Source organism: Neltuma alba, unplaced genomic scaffold (genome assembly GCF_004799145.2).
Source record: "Neltuma alba isolate B1F8T4 unplaced genomic scaffold, ASM479914v2 tig00012871_pilon, whole genome shotgun sequence".
Classification (NCBI taxonomy): domain Eukaryota; kingdom Viridiplantae; phylum Streptophyta; class Magnoliopsida; order Fabales; family Fabaceae; genus Neltuma; species Neltuma alba.
Genome location: NW_021637250.1, coordinates 268543 through 289902, shown reverse-complemented (window position 1 = coordinate 289902; position 21360 = coordinate 268543). Strand labels below are relative to the sequence as shown.

Here is a 21360-nt window from a genome sequence, read left to right as displayed (position 1 = left end):
ATTTTATAATTTATGAAATACTTCATAAATAATTTTTTTTTGGCCGTCACAGACATAATCACGTGAAGATGAAGTGGAATGGGACCTAAACTGCCTTTTGAGGACGTATACAATTTGAAGTTTTGAAACCAGCGCGTACCTAACTGCATCTATATTCCTGCCCCAAACAATATAGCAACCCTTTTTTGTTCAGCGAGGTGACTGGAATTTAATAAGCAACCTTGTTCTCTAGCCTATAGGCCTTTGCTCCAACTTCTGTGTGCCAACAAAGTCGGGTACTGCTCTGTTCTGTTGCGAGTTTTTCTTCGTCGACTTCTTACGTACATTAAGTGTGCGTGTGGGTGGGTATTTTTCATAAATGCGAGAGAGAGAGAGAGAGAGAGAGGAGGGCTGTGTGTGGTGACTGGTGAATGGGAATGGAGATATAGAGAGGGGAGACATGGTTAGTTGGCGAGTCATAGAGGGCATTAAGTGGCACAATAATTGGGAAGACACCCATCAAATCACATCACATGTATATATGGCGTCAAATAATAGTGGAGAGAGCAATATATATCACCCACCATATCATCGCGTCTCGTCACGCCCACATTATGCCGCTCAACAAAATAATAGCCCTGTATATGTGTGAATGCTTTCTGCCTCTCATCTCCCTCCCCCACTCTGTTTCTAAATCGGCGTTTAGATTATTTTTGCAAAATTATCGTTTGCAGTCGCATGATGAACCCAAATCTTATCCATGTCTGTTTATCCACGGCCGAAGAAGTCAGCATCCGATCGGTTTGTTTTAAATAATGCATCATGTGATTAATATGTCTGTTTGGATTCAAAAGCGGACCATGCATATATTGGTTTGGGGACTGGTCTTGATCTGGACGATGACTGGGATGATTTGAACCAACAACAACAACAAGCCTTATCCCACTAGGTGGGATCGGCTACATGAATTACACGATGTCATAGTGCTCTATTAACAACCCAGTCCTTAGATATGTTATTGACTAGGAGGTCTCGTTTAATGACCTCATTAAGCGTTCTTCTTGGTCTTCTTCTGTTTTTTTTTTATGGGACTCTATTTTGTATGATCCACCCTCCTTACCGAAGCCTCCAATGGCCTTTTCTGCACATGTCCAAATTTAACAGGGATGATTTGAACAAGTACAATTAATTTAAAGGCCAGAGAGGAACAACTGGGAGATGGGTAGGCAGGAGGGACAAGAGAAGGTGAGAGGCAGAAACGTTCAAAGTTGAAAGCGCGCACACATGTTTGGAAAGTTGAAAGCTGATGAACGACGAAAACAACGACCAGTGGCGTGGCCTAGACTGTGGGAATAAATAAGGAAACCAGCTATTAAATTAAACCCCACAACAATATTTTGAAGTTAAAAATTAGATTCCACGGCGAATATTTTTAATGAAAATATGAATATTGTGGAGATGGGAAAATCTGGGAGCGGAGAAGCGGTCGGAGAAGAAAGGGTAAAAGGGGAGGCGGGGCGGTGGGGAGTGGGGACGGGGGAGGGCGCCCACGTGGGGGGTTATGAGTGGACGGGTACAGGCAGAGAGACAAGAGACAGGCGCACTTTAACGCTTGACATTTCAACCCTGTCAGATTTGCACGTGTTTTCCCCCCTTACCTTTTGCCCTTTTCAAGCCTCTGTCCTGTGTGAAAACCACACTTTCGTTTACCACCTGGGTAACTCCATTCAATTCTTCTCTCTTCATTCTGTGCTTTCAGGGGGGGGGGGGGGGAATCGTGCTACTATTATATATTAATTTTGTATCATTATTTTGTTGTTAACTTTTTACTTGAAAATTAGTTTTTTTTTTACCTATGATATTAATACTCTCTTTACCAAGGATATAAGTAAAAAAATACTGACAAACACTTCTAATAAAAAGTAATACTCTCTTATTTATTTATTTTTAATATAAAAAGTAACGAGGAGTGAAAAGTTTAGGTAAGAAGGTGTAAATAATACAAAGTACTCTATTTGGGAATTAAATTGAAGAGAGAGAGAGAGAGCAATGTTTGGGTAAGAAGGTATGAAGGAAAGAAAAAAGAGGCCGCACGAGGGTCATACCCCAAAACTCTCCTTTTCTTGTCATTTCGATTCTCGCTGTCTCCCCTTCTCTACCCCACATGACGCCACACCCCCCTTTCCCCTCTATCTCACTCTCTCATCAGGCTTCACATTAATCACTCATTTCAATCATTCCAATTTACAGTCCCTCTTCATATTCACTCACTGCCTACTTTCTTGCTTGTTTAACCCCTCATCCTATCCCTACTTTCAACTATGTTTTCCTTTGTCCATTACCAAACCACCCCCCTCCCTTCCTGTTTCTGGCTGCATCCTCCTCCTTCTGATGCTCCCATTCAAACATGCAAAGCCATTAATGGTGGGATTTCGGGACACACTCTCACTCATAGAGTATTGCATATTGGCCCCATTGCTCCCCTTAATTCTAAATTAATCCCTTGTCCCGTGTTTCCTCAGCATCATGGCCTTTCCCCTCCCATTACACTGTCCCCCTCTCTTAATTTATTTCACTAATCTTCCTCTTTCACCCCCCACACTCCCACGCATTAAAGCAGCTGCCTACTCAGTTCTACTTTAGTCTCGTTTCTTAATTGCTTCTCTCTGTTTTTTTGGCAATTAATAAGTGAACATTAACGGATCAAGGTTAAGTCAACGTTTGGTTAGTCACTGATATTTGTCATCAGTTCGAACTGAGAACCACGTAATGAGATCAGATCACAGGGGCTGGTAGCCATACAGAAACTGAGCATTTATAGTTATTTTAAGTCATGAACTGTTGAAGAGTCAAATGGGATCTCTCTGGTATAACTTTCCTTTTGTGGGCTGTATGACGCCACCTCGAATGAACAGGGTGCTGCCCCATTCAATCGTAAAGATTCTCACTCCCCGGCCTCTTTCAAAGGTAAATTGCAAAAGCTACTTTGTGCACTATCGTTCTGCTTGTGAACTGTAATATACTAATATTATACAGTATATGGGTCATGCCAAACAGCGAAACCTTTATTACTGGTATTAATTATGTAGCAGAATCTCGTCTGCTTTTGGTCAATCACCATTGATATTTCATAAATGAAGTCATAACCTTCCTTTTCTTCTTCTTAGTTGATACTTTCAAGTTTCCACTGAAAAGAAAACAGCGTTAAAATTCTGAATAAGTACTGATGGAAAACGTCTGGTGAGCTGAACCTCAAAACAAACAAGATCTACGGAAACAACTCGGAAAGATGAACAGATCTAGTAGCCTCTTTCACATATCAGATGTCTTCTGAAGACAAAAGTTACAATTTCTAGCGAGTATGACACTAAAAGCACCTCCTTTAATTACAACCTTATAAGAGCTAGCGAGACAGGGAAGTTCAGAACAATAATACTGCCAAGACTTCTGTGACCATTCAAGCGTCGTCATAAGCTTGCTCAGTCCCCGCCACGCTCATGCCAACAAAGAAGCAGGGCTATGCAACGGCGAACAATGTAGAATTTTGCCCTCTGCTTCTTCACCAGGTGGCTGCACTTCTGCCCAAAGGACTTGCAAGGGTCGCAAATTTGCTGATCCTCTTGTGGACGATGATGGTGATGATTACTTTGGCCTGTGTTGCTCTCCTTCAGTGCCATGAATGATGTGTCTGATATGCCACCATAAAGCAGTAAATATATGTAGTGGTAGAAACATGAGAGCTTCAGCTTCGTTAGGGAGGCATTTATATAGCAGAGGAGAGATGATATGCATATGGGCAGGAAGCCAGTAATTCTGGGTCCTCTAAATCAAGTATGGACTGTTGCCATAGCAATCCACTAGTTGTCAGAAGCATATGAAAATAGAATGGGCCAAGGTTACTACAAGTTTTACCCTCCTAGCCAGTCCTCTGTACCGTATTGCAGTCAGGAAAAAAAAAATACACCGTTGATATAGATGGATTAAGCCTGGGTTCAATGCGATAAGGACACGAGGTTAACATCAAATTCAGAGATACCCTTCCTTAGTGGGACCTATCTTGTGCCAAGACCTGAATTGGCGTCACTTTTCTGTTGGATTTGAAAGATACCTTTTCCTATGAGCGGCCTTTACCACTAAAAATTCATTTCCAGCTTCATCATTGCAATCATTTAAATAAAAAAAATTTCTCACTTAATAGGTCAAGATACTACACAATCACTAATCAAACTCATTCACATTTTGCAGCTTGCACGCTTTGAGAATTCACGTACTTAAAGCGCTCGACCGGGGAAAAAAAAAGTGCTCAAGGTAAAAGCTGTTTACTTCTTTGTCGTTAAACCAAAAGCTATTTATTCTTTCTTATCTTATTTGTCTGTTTCTGTTTCTCTTTCTTGTCTAACCTTCCATCTAAATTTTAATCTGCGATGAATTATAACCAAGTAGTGAACCAAAGTGGATATGTAAGGTTAAGAATGAGGTGTGTCTATGGGCCCCAGATTGTTATCTAATGCCTAATCCTGAATCAGTAAACCAGATACACTAATATGCTCAAGTTAGCCAAGTCAAGGAAGTTTGGCGTTTCAATCATATCAAATCAGATTCCATCTAGTGATACTGACATGAATAGGCTCGCTTCAAAGCTAATCCTGAGAAATTATAAATGTACCTCCTGGATGGACTGCCCAAAAGCTCAGGATAATTTGTGCGATAAAAACACACATCATGCGGCAGCATTGTGCGGTGTGAGACAAAGAAATAGGTGTTAATTTACCCTTAAAGGGTGATCAAGAGTTAGTAGAGAGAACAATAATCAGCCTCCGATTGGGCCTAAAGATCAAGTGGAAAGTGGGCTGGAGCCTAAAATGGAGGAGCTAAACGTGAAAGGTTAGAAATTATGACGGCAAGCAAAAAGCAAACAACCAAACATGAAACTTTAAAGACGCAGGTTGCTGGAAGCATTAAATGGTCATTTTGCTGAGTCATCACTATTTCTCTGGACCCAAATGATTAAAAAAAGTTCCTGTGGGAGATATACAGTGAGCTGCGGTATCATGCCGAATCTGCAAGTGCTTGAAGAATGACATGATCATCACATGCACCAGTACTCCTAGTTTAATGCAAAGAGAAAGTAAACGGATATTACCACAGTTAAAAAGGGATCATGCACAAAACCAAACAGATATTTAGATAGAAACATGCGGGGCAGAGGGTGAGATGGTAAAAGTACTCTTACATCACCTCGACATTTTTTCTGAATGGTCGTCAAATTTCATGGGAACACATCCTCGTCATAAATCTCCAGATGAGACTTGAGCCGTGGCGGTAAAAACATCATTAAGACCGACACCAACCAGAATCCAAAAATAAGGGGCATACAAAAGCAGAGCATTTGGGCAAAGGATGTTACAAGATAGCTAACCTGCTTCACAACTTGTCGTCTCACAGTCTCCTGGTGCTCACGTGTGTGATATAATTGAACTGAGGAACCGACATGAAAGACAATCATTGTTAAAATTTGCGAATGAAGTGCAGATATATATATATATATATGTGTGTGTGTGTGTGTGATGTTAGGATATATAGTCAGCAAATGAAATTTAGAAAAATTACACTCAGGTCTCATAAAAAACAATTAATTTCAAAAAAGTCATTGGAAATTCCGAAATGATTCTGAAGTCCTCAAGAACCTGTGTGTAATTAATTATAATTATGAAATTATTTATTTACCCCCATTAATTTTATTGCAGCAATTTATTTACAACCTCAACAGTGACTATTGACAACCTGAAAAGAAATGGTTAACAACCTCAGCAGTGCTCTTGACAACTCACTCTGTGGGATGCTAGGGGCATTGCTGAGGTTGTTAACCACCTCTCCTCGGGTTGTCAACAACCATTGTTGAGGTTGTAAATGAATTACATTGATTCAAATTAATTGGGGTAAATAGATAATTCACAATTACAATTAATTACACACAGGTCCTTAGAGACTTAGGAATCATTTTGGGATTTCTAGGCACTTTTTTGAAATTAATTGTCTTTTGTGGGACCCAAGTGTAATTTTCTCATGAAATTTCCTTGGCACCTGTGGGTGAAAATAGTCGAAGCAACAACCCTGACAATTACCATCACGCTGTGACTTGTACATGTTCCACAAACTCATATACCTGCAATGTGTATGTCCAAAAATTATATATAAGCAGTTTAATTTGACAGGAACAGCGGATGACATCAAATTTCAAAGGAAACGCATCATACAGTTACAAGAAAAGAATAATGACAATCGACAAATTGGAGAGAAATCGCCGTGCATGGGAAAGAAAGTACTTCAAAAGAAGTTCTCTGCTCCCATGACGGCGGCTTCATTCATTAAAAATTTAAAACCGAAAGAATAAAGTGAAGTTCTCGACTTTGAACAATGACTGCATGGAAAAGAATGATCAAAACCAAAAGCTGCTTCAATTCATCCCCATGCATGAAGATTGATTAACAACAAACCTAAACGTTTTAAACTACGACGTCAATGCTAAATTTATACCTTAAAGATCTTGAAGATTTATTTAACCGTCAACTTAAGTCCAAAAAGGAGCAACGGCTGCTCGCTAAGTCGGTTGAATAAATAAAGGAGACGAAACTTTTAGGTATCTTGAATGAAGAAAAAAAATCTCCAGAGAGGTCCTAACCATGGAGCTAGGACACTAGTGTCATCATAGTATCCAGGGACACGTGGAACCATGGTGGCCAAGAAATTTGAATTCTAAGTTGCAACGAGAAGAATCCTCAACAGCAAAATAGACCTGCCCAGAAGAGCTATATGCATGAATGAATAAATTTGGAGCCTCAGCTGTAATAAAAAGTTATGACATTGACATCCAGCTATTTAAGAACAAATCATCATAGCTATTTATGGGCTTCGATCGGCCATTGTGTATGTGAGAGAGAGATACTGATGTCGAAATCTACCATATGTTTCATCAAAAGAAAAAAAAAAATCTCGTATCTAGCATAAGTCATGTTATTCCTTGGTGCCGTAAAGAGTAGGGTTCATTTTGCGTAAAATGATGAGACGGTCGTTCCCATTAATTCAACTTTCTTCTGCGGTGCCTCTTGTTCGTTTTGTGATTTTGTTGTGAGTGATGGAGCATTGATGCATTATTAGCTAGTTTATTGCAAATGGCTGTTCATTTTTGGAATGACAAATTCGAAACGTCTTTCGGCCCTTTTCCGTGGAAAGCTGACTTTTCATTCAATCAGAAAACTTTGGTGGATAGCATTCTGTATGAAGAGGTTTCTTGTGACCGGCATTAAATTTGGGAGAAGCCCCTGCGTTCAATGCATTTATTACGGGTTTTCAACTTCAGAATATGTTTTGAAAGACAAGCTTCAATTTTAATTATTTATCAATTTATAATTTAACTAAATTAAACAAATTAGTTAAATTAATATTTATAATAAATAAATACCGTCTTCCGTGAAATATTCTTACTAATTATGTGTATTAACTAAATTTACTATATGACTATTTAACATATACAACTACTACAAAGACTATCTTTAAAAAAATAAATAAATATGAAAAAAAAACAAACAAATTTAAATCCTATATTTATAACTAAATTGAAAGTCAAACAAGCATGTTAAAGATTTAAAGGTAGTATTTACAAGGCAGTTAACAGACAACGTATATCCAAATCCAATTATGTATCATTAACTTCAACAAAATTATGAAGAGATAAAATTACATTTTGCATGCAATGATCTAAACATAACTCCAACCGCAGTATTTTTACAATTCTCAGTATGATCCACATGACACGGCCCAGAACCAGAACAACAATCCGATAATCCATGTGATTCCCTTGAAGTTAACGAATCGTTCGTTACTTTCTTCAGTAGCTTTCCAAAACTTCCTAAAATTGCAGCACCAGCTAAAATCTTTATACTCATCGTTAGCGGAGAATTGCTGAATTAGAATGGCCGAACATCATTCTTATATGATTGCTTGGTCTTAAGAAATATACACGAGCTAATCATCATGGTGTCCAACTATGGTGATGGTAAATGATTCTTGCCCTAAAGAAGCCTTGACCCTGATTGGTTCATTGTCCTCAAGCTGTTAATAATCAACATACCTTTAAAAGCTTTGGTCTCCACAACCAAACAAACCAACTATTTTCTCCAGATTTAAGATCCATGATCCTTCTCTTTTTCTTAGTTTCAGTGCCCTGGGAAACTTCAGCGGATGCCGTACTCTTCAAGGGTATCTGGGGACTAGTGGCCGTTGAAGATTCTACAAGTCGATTTACCATTTCCAATACCTCACTCATTTTTGGCCGATTCTTTGGATTTTTGACCAAGCATCGGTTAGCTATAACGGCAAGTCTCTGTGCTGACTTGAAGAGGGGTTTCCTGTCGAGCCTAGGATCCAATATTAGTTGAAATTTTTTCCCATCTGATAGATATGGCCTTACCCATTCCAAGAGCTTTTGTTCACCCTTGGGACGGTTACGATCCACAGGGCGCCTGCCAGTTATGAGTTCATAGAGAAATACGCCATAACTCCACACATCACTTTTTGATGTAAGGCGTCCAGTTTGAATATATTCAGGAGCTGCATATCCCATCGTTCCAACAACCTGTGGAACATAATCAACAAGAACACAAGAAGCATATTAATTCACCAGATGCCACTGATAAGTGGCTTGAACCTGTTGTCTATGAAGTATAGAATATGGATTTAACATATAAAAGGCATATTCTAGCCAACAGAAAAGAAATATTGGCCATCAATTTGCTCATTGAAATCAAAACAAATCAACAACAGAGAATTTCTCCAGATTTAAGATCCATGATCCTTCTCTTAGTTCTTAGTTTCATGCCCTGGGAACTTCAGCGGATGCCGTACTCTTCAAGGGTATCTGGGGACTAGTGGCCGTTGAAGATTCTACAAGTCGATTTACCATTTCCAATACCTCACTCATTTTTGGCCGATTCTTTGGATTTTGACCAAGCATCGGTAGCTATACGGCAAGTCTCTGTGTGACTTGAAGAGGGTTTCTGTCGAGCCTAGGATCCAATATTAGTTGAAATTTTTTTCCATCTGATAGATATGGCCTTACCCATTCCAAGAGCTTTTGTTCACCCTTGGGACGGTTACGATCCACAGGGCGCCTGCCAGTTATGAGTTCATAGAGAAAACGCCATAACTCCACACATCACTTTTTGATGTAAGGCGTCCAGTTTTGAATATATTCAGGAGCTGCATATCCCATCGTTCCAACAACCTGTGGAACATAATCAACAGAACACAAGAAGCATATTAATTCACCAGATGCCACTGATAAGTGGCTTGAACCTGTTGTCTATGAAGTATAGAATATGGATTTAACATATAAAGGCATATTCTAGCCAACAGAAAAGAAATATTGGCCATCAATTTGCTCATTGAAATCAAAACAAATCAACAACAGAGAAACTTGAATTCAATTATAACTAACAGCATAAGGAAAAAAATGATTTCCTTGTTTATTATATATTTATTTTACCTATTGGACTCGTACAGTTCGACATCCAAGACTAGTCATCATTTCAAAAGTTAAAACTGGCAGTAGGTTTACTGGTGTCCCTATATTCAGATGCCACAGCTTACACTTGAAAAATGACTTGCAAAGGTTTGAAACAATAATCTCTACCTATATGTCAACTGTTAGTTACATATTACATACATCAATGCACAGCTCATACCGCTGTTGAAACATGAGTTTAACCCTTCAGATGGGCCCAATCTTGCTAATCCAAATCTGAAAGCTTTGCATTCCCACTGATCGTCCAAAAGGATGTTTGGAAGATTTGAAATCTCTGAAGATTATCTAATCATCTCACACATAAATTAGTTAGCAAAGCAATAATAAGCTGTCACGACAGATTTGAATAGCAAAGAGAGTATGAATAATACTCCATTTCTATTAAAGAAAAGCAAGGAATCTAGATGGATAGGCTAAAGAACAGTTTGAACAAACTTTTCAGTTATTGAATTACTTGGTTATACCCTTTTTGTAGGCCAATAGTAGAGTAGGTTGTACAATTATACCTGAAAATCCATTTCTTCATGAAGATATGTTAAGCCACGAGCTGCATCCTGAGCTATTTTTAATCTCCTACTCCATGAGAGAGGGATCTCTGATCGGGGATAAATGGTGTTCCACACTTCTGTTGGGCATATATTCATAAACCAGAAGCCGCTGGATTCCTCTTTCATCATCATCAGCACAGTAACCCACAAGTTTCACAAGATTAGGATGCTCAACAACGCCAAGAACATTCACTTCTGTTACCCATTCCTTATGGCCCTGCAAACCAAAAATGGAGTCAATTTACACAACATTAACATATGCGTTAGAGAAAAAAATATACACAAAAGTTAAGAAAGACAGAATGACCTTCCATCATATGAGCATCTTGCTAGACAGCAACAATCTCTGAGCATCAGGTAAGGTTTATTTACATGCCTTAACCGAAAAATTTACGCCCAGAATATATACTACTTTGGTAAGACAAACCCACACCTTTCAAACTTATAACTGTCTCCAGTTGAAGCAATTTATGTGACCACTCAGTCCCAAACACAATACTATGCAATGCAATATGCTTACTATGCCTTGCGCTATTACATAAGGTGACATAACTATACGCAGTAATGAAAAAAGCGCATCATGTCATATTTTACAATGAATCACCCTCTGCTCGCCAAACATTATAGAAACTACTAAATTTGTTAACTTTAAAGGGGGCGAAAAGGAGGGGAAACTCTTGCCTGCATTCCTCTTCTACCAAGTTGTTTAACTGCAACTTCAATTTTTCTGGGTGGGTCCTCTAAACTCTTGATCAATCCCTTGAAGACACACCCAAACCCACCCTCTCCGATCATCACAGTGCGGCCAAAATTTTTAGTGGCTGATTTCAGTTCAGGCACCGTAAAGACTCTCAGGTTGCTGGGCCTCTGAGACAAACTGGGAAACGAAGTTCTCCTAAGGGAGTCTGTGCTATAGTCGGAAGCATTTTGAGAATTTAATTCAGAGCCAGATCCTCTCAGATCACCCTCGCCATATGTGGAACTGTTGGACAGACCCGAAATTGATTTAATACTCTTCGGATCATCCTTCTTATCTCCGTAGTAGAATGAAAAGCACTTCATTGGAAATTATTAGGCTGCATTTTCAGAAAGGGAGAATACTTGAGAAACATAAGAAGTCTAAAAGCAATACTCCCCTCTGAAAGTCATAGATAATGAAATTAAGTTCTCTGCTTTTTCATTGATCAGAAAGCAAAAGGATCACATAGCAGCCAATGTCGCCCTCCGAACAACGCTGATTTGATTTTCAGAGAGTCGAACCAGAAAAGATTGGAAGGTAATGATACTCCACAGATTTTAGCAAAAGCAAAAATGTCAAAAACATTCAGAGAACCGGAGTGAGTTCTCTTCAAGGTAGTCAAATTTAAACTACGGAGCTCTGAAGCTGCTAACATGTACTATGCTCCGAAAATGAAAATCATTAGCAACATACCCGTAACCTCAGGCGTATTCTGAAAGAACACATGTTCGTAAACCTTTAGACATAATTAGGGTCATCTGTGATTAATCGGACGTCCTGTTTACAAACGGAAACTGCAAAAGAAAAAAGGGGGAGATTTCGGTGTAGCTTCTAACCTCTAGAATATGTAACTCGTATGATGCAGAGCGATTCAGCTTTGAAAGACAACGAATTCCCCGTTTTCGCAAGATTGTGAGAGAATTATGTTAATGGAATGCCCCCAAACGAGCTCCCAAAATTGAAAATGAAGAGAATATCCCCACACGGCAGCTACAGGTCAGCTTACCAACTAGCAAGAAAAATATCTTAAAACCCAAATCAAAGGATTAATCTAAAGAGGATCTTAAACTGAATTAGACAATAATTAATTTAAAAGGGAAGGCGGGTGTGAATGGGGGTTTCGGATTTGAGACCAAGCATCCCGCGGTGGGGAGGTGATTGAGGAAACAATTGCCACAGTGCTGTAATTATTGAGGGGACACACCATCATAAAGATGGTAAATTCATTTCGTGAACGCGAAAAAGACCGCGAAGGTGGGCCATCCGAGTTTTGAATGGATTTCTTGCCAGAAGCTCTTTAATGTTAGCAACAATTTATCCAGTTCAGAAATATGAAAATAATTAAATGCTTAGGTCCCATTTCGCAGGTGGCGTTGTTCATCATAAACCCGTGACTAATAAAACTTTCAATTATTTATATACTAGTAAATTGATAATAATCGCGATAAATTTATCATTAATTGCAAAAAAATCCCGACTGCCAGCTGGAAGCCTAGAAGTATAATAGCTTCCAATGTATAAACCCAAAGGGCATTCGGGCGAAAGAAAAGCTGGAGCTTATCATATTTCGTGGAACCTTCCGCCCCGTTGGCCACAGTTGACCGAGCTTGTTTGCCAGTCCCCGCCGACTATAGAAGAAAATTATAAACAGCTAAAATTTAAATAAAAAAAACCTTACATGGCACATAATTTTTTGTAATCTGTGTATTTTGCGTTAGATGACGGATACAGGAATCAAAGAAGCATTCATTCGATCCTAAAAATACATTATAAAATGAGTATTATATTTAGAATCGGAGGAGTAGAATTGTAGAATATATATATGCATATAGAGAGAATGCGTGTATATGCTATCATGTACTAAATATAAATATTATTTTTTAATTTTCATTTAATTCTTAACACAAGGTGCAAATTTATTTTGTCTCTAGTTGGCCAAAAAATTGTTTTGTCGCTCAGCTGAATTTTTTTAACATAATGTTTTCCCCCCCTCTCCGCGTTAAAATTTGATGTAGTCTCTCTCTTCCGCATGGGATGGGGAAAATGAGGCGTTCTCCCGTAATGTAACTAGTTAGGACTTAGGACTCAGGACATGCGAGGTAGGTAACGGCGTTTCTAGAAAAATGATTCGTTTCTGGCTCAGAGCATTTTTTAAATACTGTAAAAAATAATGGCGCTTAGTGGGAAACCTTCAGTCCGGTGTTTCAATTCATACCCAAGTTTTAGTCATTAAATATAGAAATATTGCTAAGAGAGCATTTTACATTTTTTTATACATTAGTTACAAACAAAAACAGTAAAACATCTAATTATTTTTGGATTTTATAAGTTGGATAACTAAATCTTATATTAAAAATTTGGAAGGAGTAGGCATTTACAGAATCACCCAATTACTCCTCCAGCCCTTAATATATGACTTAATTATTAAGTTGATTTTAATTCTAAATATAAGACATATTTATTATATTTATTAATTCTTTATAAATTACTTTTATGAATACTCTCTTACCCATAATTAAATAGAGGGAGGAGAGATGATATTAAAGAGGATGATTATCGTGTTTTAAGAAAAAGCATGTCATATTTTTTTATAATTAACTAACTTATCTAACTTTTTTAATGTAATCAAATTAGTTAAATAAGTCTTATATTAATGATAAAAGGAGCACCATTATTTGGCTGCCATGATCTGATTACCATCGTTTAGAAAAATCCCATAGATACTCACGAGATAGCTACGAAACACTCTATGGTTTTTTTCTTCATCTAAGGCACTAAAAAAACTAAAAAAGTCATACTATTATATATGTTTGCTTTATTCTGTTTACAATGGTATTTTTAGTTTCTACGATTTTTATTTGCGTTTTTATATAGATGGCCTTTGTCTGACTAACTTAGTATTAATCGGGCATCATGCCATGTGATTAGTGATCGGGGGAAAATAACTGAAAGTGTGTCGAGGAAGCACGTCGTTGTAATTACGTAACGCGATTGCACCAATATTTACGAACGGCGCTGAAAGCCTCAAATTTTGGAACTTGCTCACTTCCAGATGCCAATGCAATTGCAAATCCTTCAATTTAGCCAACCATTTCTCTCGGCCATCTCTTCATCCCGAAACCCGGAAAACTCCTTCAAATTGCTTATGACCTCTCTTTGACCCAAAGACGAATGCCAAAAAAGAACTGGGAAAAAAGGAGGACACAAAATTATACTCTAACTGCATTCAACTCCATCGTCCCTCATCACCTGCCTCCAAGCTTCATCATCGTGCTGATGTAAGTTACATTATTTCACATTTGGTTGCTGCATTCTCTGTCTTCAGAGCCAAAAGACTCGCGGTTTGCTTCGCGTTCGGATAATATTCATGTTTGAAGGAATCCATGTTAACGGAAGTTGTCAGCGATGACGCCATGGTTATTCATCACTTTAGCAGTGCAGAGCTAATTTCATCGCCCCAGTTCATCCTGATCTCCTGGCATGGTCCTCGAGGGTACATGATTTGGTGGGCTCTGAATTATGGAAATGAATGGAATTAAGAACAATGCCTCCTGGGTTGCCCTGGTTTTATTGTTCTATTTAGTTTCTTTAAGTCTGCTCCCGCTGACTCAATGTTCAGACGGGGATAGTACTAATCCCAGCGTGCTTCCAATAGTAACGCAAAAAATCTATGAACGACTCTCAAATGTTACCACAGATTTAACCAAGGATATCAAGGCTACCTTAGGCTTCTGCATAAAGGATGTGTGCGTCATATTGCCCTCCTGTTGTGGTCAGTTACCTGTTCATATTAGTCTCAGTTATTAACGATAGGTTCCCATCTTGCAGGAATAGAGATTGGGATGGAGCATTTAATTTCACGGGAAAACTGGACTTTTTGACTGCTTGTATTAAACAGATAAAAGGTATGAGTTTGCTTCCGAAGTCTTAGTTTCATTCACTCTAACTATTGCTCCTGAGGTTTGGAGTATTTCCTAAGAGGCTGCATGCCCGGTCATTCCAAGAACATTCAGAAGTAATACAACAGAGATCTGTCAATTGGAATTATAAGTGGCGTAGGAATTTCAGATCGAATTTCTCTCGCATAATGTATAGGGCACTTCACTTTATGTTTAGGGCGCCGGCAGGTTCCATGATTGTTCATGCCACTAACCTGCTCCATTTCACGAGTTTATGCGATGCCAAAAGCAAGTTTGTGCGGTGAAAAACATAGCTAGTTGTTGAACAGGGACTTCGTGACACATGCCAAATTCTGTCTTATCTTTTCTTCTGCATTCTTTTTCTCGAAGCAAATTCTTATTCATTTTCTCTTACTAGTTCTTAAATATAATAATATGGACTAATTGGCAGGAGATCTCACCTATCGAATATGTAGCACAGCCGAAATAAGGTTCTACTTCAATTCTTTCAAGAGTCAATCATCGAGTAGCCTAAGACCTAACAGGAATTGCAATTTGACCTCATGGGTGGAAGGCTGTGAACCTGGTTGGCATTGTAGTGTAAGCACAGATGTTGATCCTAAATATTTAAGGGAGTCAAAAGACGTTCCCCTGAGAAACAAGGACTGTCAACCTTGCTGTGAGGGGTTTTTCTGCCCTCGAGGGTTGACTTGCATGATACGTAAGTATGCAATATCTCTTAAAATTTTACCCATAGGTAGCATGGAATTATCTTAAATTTGATAATATTGTGCCCAAGTTTAGGAGTTGAGATAACGCTTTCCTCTGTTTGGAGACATATATACACGCACTGATAATCTGGAAGCGGTTATCAATTTCTTCTCATCAACTACTATCTGATGGCCATTGTGGAACTTTTGTTTTCTTCAAAATCTTCAGAAGCATATTTTGAGGAATGAAAATCAATTGCTCTAATATCATTACCTTCTCTAATTTTTTTGGTGTAGCTTGCCCACTGGGTTCTTATTGCCCCCTTGGAAAACTGAACAAAACGAGTGGATTATGTTCACCGTAAGATCTAATCTCCACCTTGCTTCTCTAATTTTTCCCATCCGCTTCGTCACTCAATGTGGTCATCACTAAAATCAATTTGCAGATATCATTACCAGATACCTTCTGGAGCGACAAATCATAGTTGTGGTAGCGCTGATATTTGGACCAATGTTGTCAACAATAGTGATATCTTCTGTTCGCCGGGATCATACTGCCCCACGACGACAAGTAAACTTTCCTGCAGTAAGGGGTATCGATTTATCCCATGCCTTCTTTTGCTTTTCTATGAATTGTTTCTGCTTTTGCTGCAATCCTCTCTTATTTACATTATAATACTTCTCCTTCCTATTACAACCTCCTGACATTAACAGCTGAGCATCTTTTTTAACTGATATCATGTTCTCTTTCAGACATTACTGCTGGATGGGTTCCTTGCTTCAAAAGCGTGAGTCCAGTTTCTTTGGCCAATTTATGCATATGCTATCATGCTTCCCTTAGATTATGTATCTAAATTAATGGTTGCTAAAAATAACTCAATTGAGAAAAAGGATCTCTTGCAGTTCAGTTGCATTTAGACACTTAAAATCCTTCCATATGTCGAAAGAAACATTAGCTATCAGAACATAAATCTAAGGCAAACATGATGAAGACCTGATATTATATTAACTTTGTATGTAGGCAATACTTGCATGACAAGGTACTGTCAATATAATGGGTTAGATTTAACATTAGCTATCAGTAGCGTCTTCTAAAATTATCGTCTTGCTATTATTATTATTTAATTTTGCTTCATGGAGTGGATGAAGTAAATCAGAATATTAATTTGCATGGTCCATCTTGCAGAATGCTTCAAGTTGAGTACCTGTAATCCAAATACAGCAAACCAGAATATTCATGCTTACGGGGCTTTACTTCTAGTAAGTGGACTACTGTCCAGAATATTTTATTTTGGGGTTAATTCTTGCCAATGGATTATTTCCCTTGACAGCTTAAATTTTATAGACTTTTATGTATATATGCATAAACTCATCGGTTCTTATATAAAGTTTTACATCAGTCTCATTTCTTGCCAACTCTGGTATTCTATATTGTAATTGAAGTTAAATGAAGACAACATGAAGTCAGCACAAAAATACTCCAAAATTCATCTTCTTTTATTTTGCATATACCCTGAGAGAGAACACCAGTACTTTGTCATAATTGGCTAGGCATTGGTTCTCTGTGAGCACTTATTGATCCTTCTTGCAGGCTGCATTAACCGCTGCCCTGCTCATCATTTATAACTGTTCTGATCAAGTTCTGTCAACTCGAGAGAGAAGGCAGGCTAAAAAAAGGGAAGCTGCAGCTAGACATGTGAGGGAAACTGCACAAGCTCGTGAACGGTGGAAATCAGCAAAAGATGTGGCCAAGAAGGGTGCAGCGGGATTACAACAGTCATTCTCACGCACCTTTTCTCGCAGAAAGTCTACGCAACAACCATCTGGGTTCAAGATCTTTAGCACTAAAACCAATACAAGTGACGCTCCAGTTTCATCAATTCCTCTGGATTCTTCAGATGAAGCTTCAAAAGCAAAGAAACCCGGCAAACTTACGCAAATGATGAATTCCATTGAGAATGATCCAAATAGCCATCAGGGATTTCATTTGAATATTGGAAATAAACATACTAAAAAGCAGACAGCAAAAGATTTGCATACTAAGAGCCAAATTTTCAAGTATGCTTATGGTCAGATTGAGAAGGAGAAAGCAATGCAAGATGCAAACAAGAACTTGACTTTCTCCGGAGTGATTTCAATGGCTGCTGGAAATGAAATTAGGAAGAGGCCTCCTATTGAAGTAGCTTTCAAAGACTTAACTCTTACTCTGAAAGGGAAAAACAAACATGTGCTTAGATGTGTGTCAGGAAAAATCAGTCCTGGTCGAGTTTCAGCTGTCATGGGCCCCTCAGGAGCTGGCAAAACCACATTTCTCTCTGCCATTGCAGGAAAAGCAAGAGGTTGTTCTGTGACGGGCTCAATTTTAATTAATGGAAGACATGAATCTATACATTGTTACAAAAAAATTATTGGTTTTGTGCCACAAGATGATATTGTGCATGGCAACCTGACCGTGGAAGAGAATCTTCGTTTCAGTGCAAGATGCAGGTATCTGATTTACCTAAATTTCCTGTCAAAACCTACACTCTTTACCTCTCGTGATGGTGTTTCAACTGTTATATTTATTTTTATTTATACCGTATTTGAACAGGTTTCCTCCACATATTTACCGTATTATTCATAATGCGTCTTAATTTCAGACTCCATGCAATGCTCCCGTCATATATACCTAACAAAGTGTTTATAGTGAAAACTACCCAAACTTAATCCATGATTAAACAAAATTACAAGATTCGTTTGCTCTAGTAACTCAACAATCTTCTGAATTTTGTTATGAAACAATGCACCAAGTGCCTCATATGAGAACTCGTATGCATGTGAAGTTTAATGAAAATTCTTAATTATTCGAGTTAATAAGTGAGTGCTTCACTTCTTTTCAGAGTTAATGAGTGCTATTTTTTGTTTTTGCTTCTTGCTAACTGTTTATTTCATTAAAATGGTTGTTTCTTTACAACAATGGAGATTATCTGCGGACTTGCCAAAACCAGATAAGGTTCTAATTATTGAAAGAGTAATTGAATCCTTGGGCCTCCAAGCAGTGAGGGATTCCATAGTTGGAACAGTGGAGAAGCGAGGTATATCTGGAGGACAAAAAAAACGTGTAAATGTAGGGCTAGAGATGGTGATGGAGCCTTCTTTGTTAATATTGGATGAGCCCACAACTGGTCTAGACAGTGCGTCTTCTAGTTTACTTCTTAAAGCACTCCGACGAGAGGCCCTTGAAGGCGTAAACATTTGCATGGTACTTCATCAACCAAGGTAATGCTCACTCCCCCTCTCTGCCCCAGAACGCCTATTTCCCATGCGCAAAGTGCTGATATAATTTTATCCCATGCAATGCTCGCACATATGTGAAATCGACACTTCTAGTATCTTACACTTCTAACCTGTTAGGGATTAGGCATATGTTGAGAATCAAGTTTATGTCCTCTTCCAAAATCTAATGTTTATAATGCTTTTGTTTTGATACAGCTATACTTTGTTCAGAATGTTTGATGATATTGTATTTCTAGCCAAAGGCGGCTTCACTGCATATCATGGTCCTGTCAAAAAAGTGGAAGAATACTTCGCTGGCATTGGAATCACTGTACCTGATCGGGTGAATCCTCCAGACCATTTCATTGATGTTTTGGAAGGCTTAGTAAAGCCAAGTTCAGGTGTGACTCATCAACAACTCCCAGTGAGATGGATGCTGCATAATGGATATGCAGTACCACCGGATTTGCTACATTTTGCTGATGAAATTGCCGCATCTGGAACTGCATCGACCTCAACTGCAAGTGGCACAAAAAAGGGTACCGATGGAGATGCTGATCAATCCTTTGCCCAGGAGTTTTGGCAGGATGTGAAGAGTAATATGCACATCAAACGAGATCATGTGGAGGAAAATTTAGTGAAGACCAAAGATTTATCTGGCCGAATAACTCCTGGTGTAGCCCGGCAATATAGATACTTCCTTGGGCGGTAAGAAATCCTATGATTAAATATAGATACTGTTGTTCATTCTGTTTTATTTACCAACGTAGACAGATTTCTAGTCCCACGCAATCAAGCATGTCTTACGTGTCTTCTGATGAGAAGTAAATAAAGAGTTGGACTAAAATAATAATAGCGTGGGTGACCAGTGTTAACAGTTATCCCAATATGGAGTTTCTACAGCTATATTTTTGTAATTCATATGAGGAACCATATCCCTGAAAGTAAAATATGGTTTACTACTTGTTCAATGCAAAATAATATTTCAGTAACTTTAGTCGCCGTTGACAACATTGATTAATTTTTAATCAAGTCCCTTTATTGCAGGGTTGGTAAGCAGCGGCTACGAGATGCCCAATCACAAGTAGTTGACTATCTCATTTTATTAGTTGCTGGTGCTCTGTTAGGAACTCTTACTGAATCCAACGATGAAACATTTGGGGTCCTTGGTTATACTTACACTGTCATTGCTGTCTGTAAGTTAAAAGCTTGTGATTGACTTTGAAATTTTGACCTTTTTTTGCATTTATATTCTGATAAAGCTTTCTGTATTTGTCTTTTCACAATGATATTGCATATTTGCAGCTCTATTATGCAAGATAGCAGCTCTTAGATCATTTTCTTTGGATAAATTAGAGTACTGGAGGGAGAGTGCGGCTGGGATTAGCACTTTGGCTCATTTTCTCTCCAAGGATACAATTGATCTCTTCAACACAATCATCAAACCTGTAGTATATCTCTCCATGTTCTTCTTCTTTAGCAATCCGCGGTCAAGTTTTACAAGTAATTACGTGGTCTTGCTTTGTCTTGTGTATTGTGTGACTGGCATTGCTTATGCAATAGCCATTTACTTCCAACCTGGTCCTGCGCAGCTGGTATGAAATAACTTTAAAAAACAACTTATTACACATCCATAAGATATTCCTACACAACTTCACCAATAGTAATTGGACTTGTATCATTTCTCTTGCTTTTCGCATTACCTTGTAGTGGGCAGTGCTTCTTCCTGTTGTCATGTCTCTCATTGCGAACCAGCCAAGAGATACTACACTAATGAAGATCCTGGTACAACTGTGCTACCCAAAGTGGGCTCTAGAGGCCTTTGTGATTGCAAACGCTGAGAGGTAGGTTTTGAGTCTTGACCACTACTGTTCCTTTCCCCTTCCTTCTAAATGAATTAATAGGGGGTGCTAGCGCATTTGAAATGAATATCATTTTTTCCAGGTACTCTGGAGTGTGGTTGATAACTCGTTGCAGTTCACTAATGGCCAATGATTATAATGTCAACGATTGGACTCTTTGTCTAGTTGTGCTGTTTTTGTTTGGTGTCCTCGCTCGAGTGGTAGCCTTCTTTTGTCTTCTTCTATCCCGAAAGAAGTGATTTTGGATATAGGATGCACTTCTGCCATGATCTTACTGTACAAATCATAGGTGTTTATAGCCCAACCCTATCCATCCATTTGTATCACTAATGTATGAAACTAGGGTCTAGGGACGCTGTCCATTTTTTCCTATTTCAATAAATTAATTTATTGATGATAAATTAACAGTGTAGGTCAAGCACCAGTTTAGGATTTCTATTTATTACCTTTTTGTGTTAAAAGCACAAGTATTGTAAATTTAACTCTTCCTTATCTCTCGTTTTTTAGTGAAATTAACCAAATTCAAGTTACGTGTGTGGGTTTAGTTCACATTCTGAGCTGCATTTCATCCAATTGATTTAAATAATCTCTTGCTGGGCAAATTGTATAGGTTCTTCTTTTTGGCATTTTTCAAAGACAAACATTTTTATAATTCACTAAGTGAATGTAGGAGAGCCCATTCAAAGAGAAAGAGAGCAGATATGAAAGGAAATACAAAGGAAATAACGTAGACTTCAAAGTGAAAACTAATATAAGGGACTCAGTCCCCAATAAATTGTATCAAA

At 38.3% G+C, this 21360-nt stretch overlaps 2 protein-coding genes across 2 annotated transcripts; one reads left to right on the top strand and one right to left on the bottom strand.

Moving 5' to 3' along the window:
• Positions 1-7567: 7567 nt before the first annotated feature.
• On the bottom strand, positions 7568-11981 carry LOC114732055 (serine/threonine-protein kinase PCRK1-like). The gene is given in 9 exon segments (XM_028919348.1): positions 7568-8614; positions 9723-9740; positions 9742-9819; positions 9821-9847; positions 10069-10168; positions 10170-10327; positions 10792-11186; positions 11543-11585; positions 11686-11981. Coding segments are annotated over 7 exon segments (1275 nt in total). The 5' UTR covers positions 11173-11186; positions 11543-11585; positions 11686-11981; the 3' UTR covers positions 7568-8101.
• Positions 11982-14374: 2393 nt separating this feature from the next.
• LOC114732062 (putative white-brown complex homolog protein 30) lies at positions 14375-20814 on the top strand. The gene is made up of 14 exons (XM_028919353.1): positions 14375-14595; positions 14678-14754; positions 15200-15469; positions 15756-15819; positions 15905-16051; positions 16212-16246; positions 16645-16718; positions 17050-17945; positions 18420-18716; positions 18930-19421; positions 19761-19909; positions 20019-20308; positions 20424-20557; positions 20658-20814. Exons 1-14 carry the CDS (start codon positions 14375-14377, stop codon positions 20812-20814), a joined length of 3303 nt encoding a protein of 1100 aa, XP_028775186.1.
• Positions 20815-21360: the final 546 nt, after the last annotated feature.

Bases quoted from the DNA above. Each gene is read 5' to 3' on its own strand.
- LOC114732062 (XM_028919353.1), top strand. From the start codon at position 14,375: ATGAATGGAATTAAGAACAATGCCTCCTGGGTTGCCCTGGTTTTATTG. The intron at 14,596-14,677 runs GTGCGTCATATT...CCCATCTTGCAG, and splicing joins GGCTTCTGCATAAAGGATGT to GAATAGAGATTGGGATGGAG. The intron at 19,422-19,760 runs GTAAGAAATCCT...CCTTTATTGCAG, and splicing joins TATAGATACTTCCTTGGGCG to GGTTGGTAAGCAGCGGCTAC.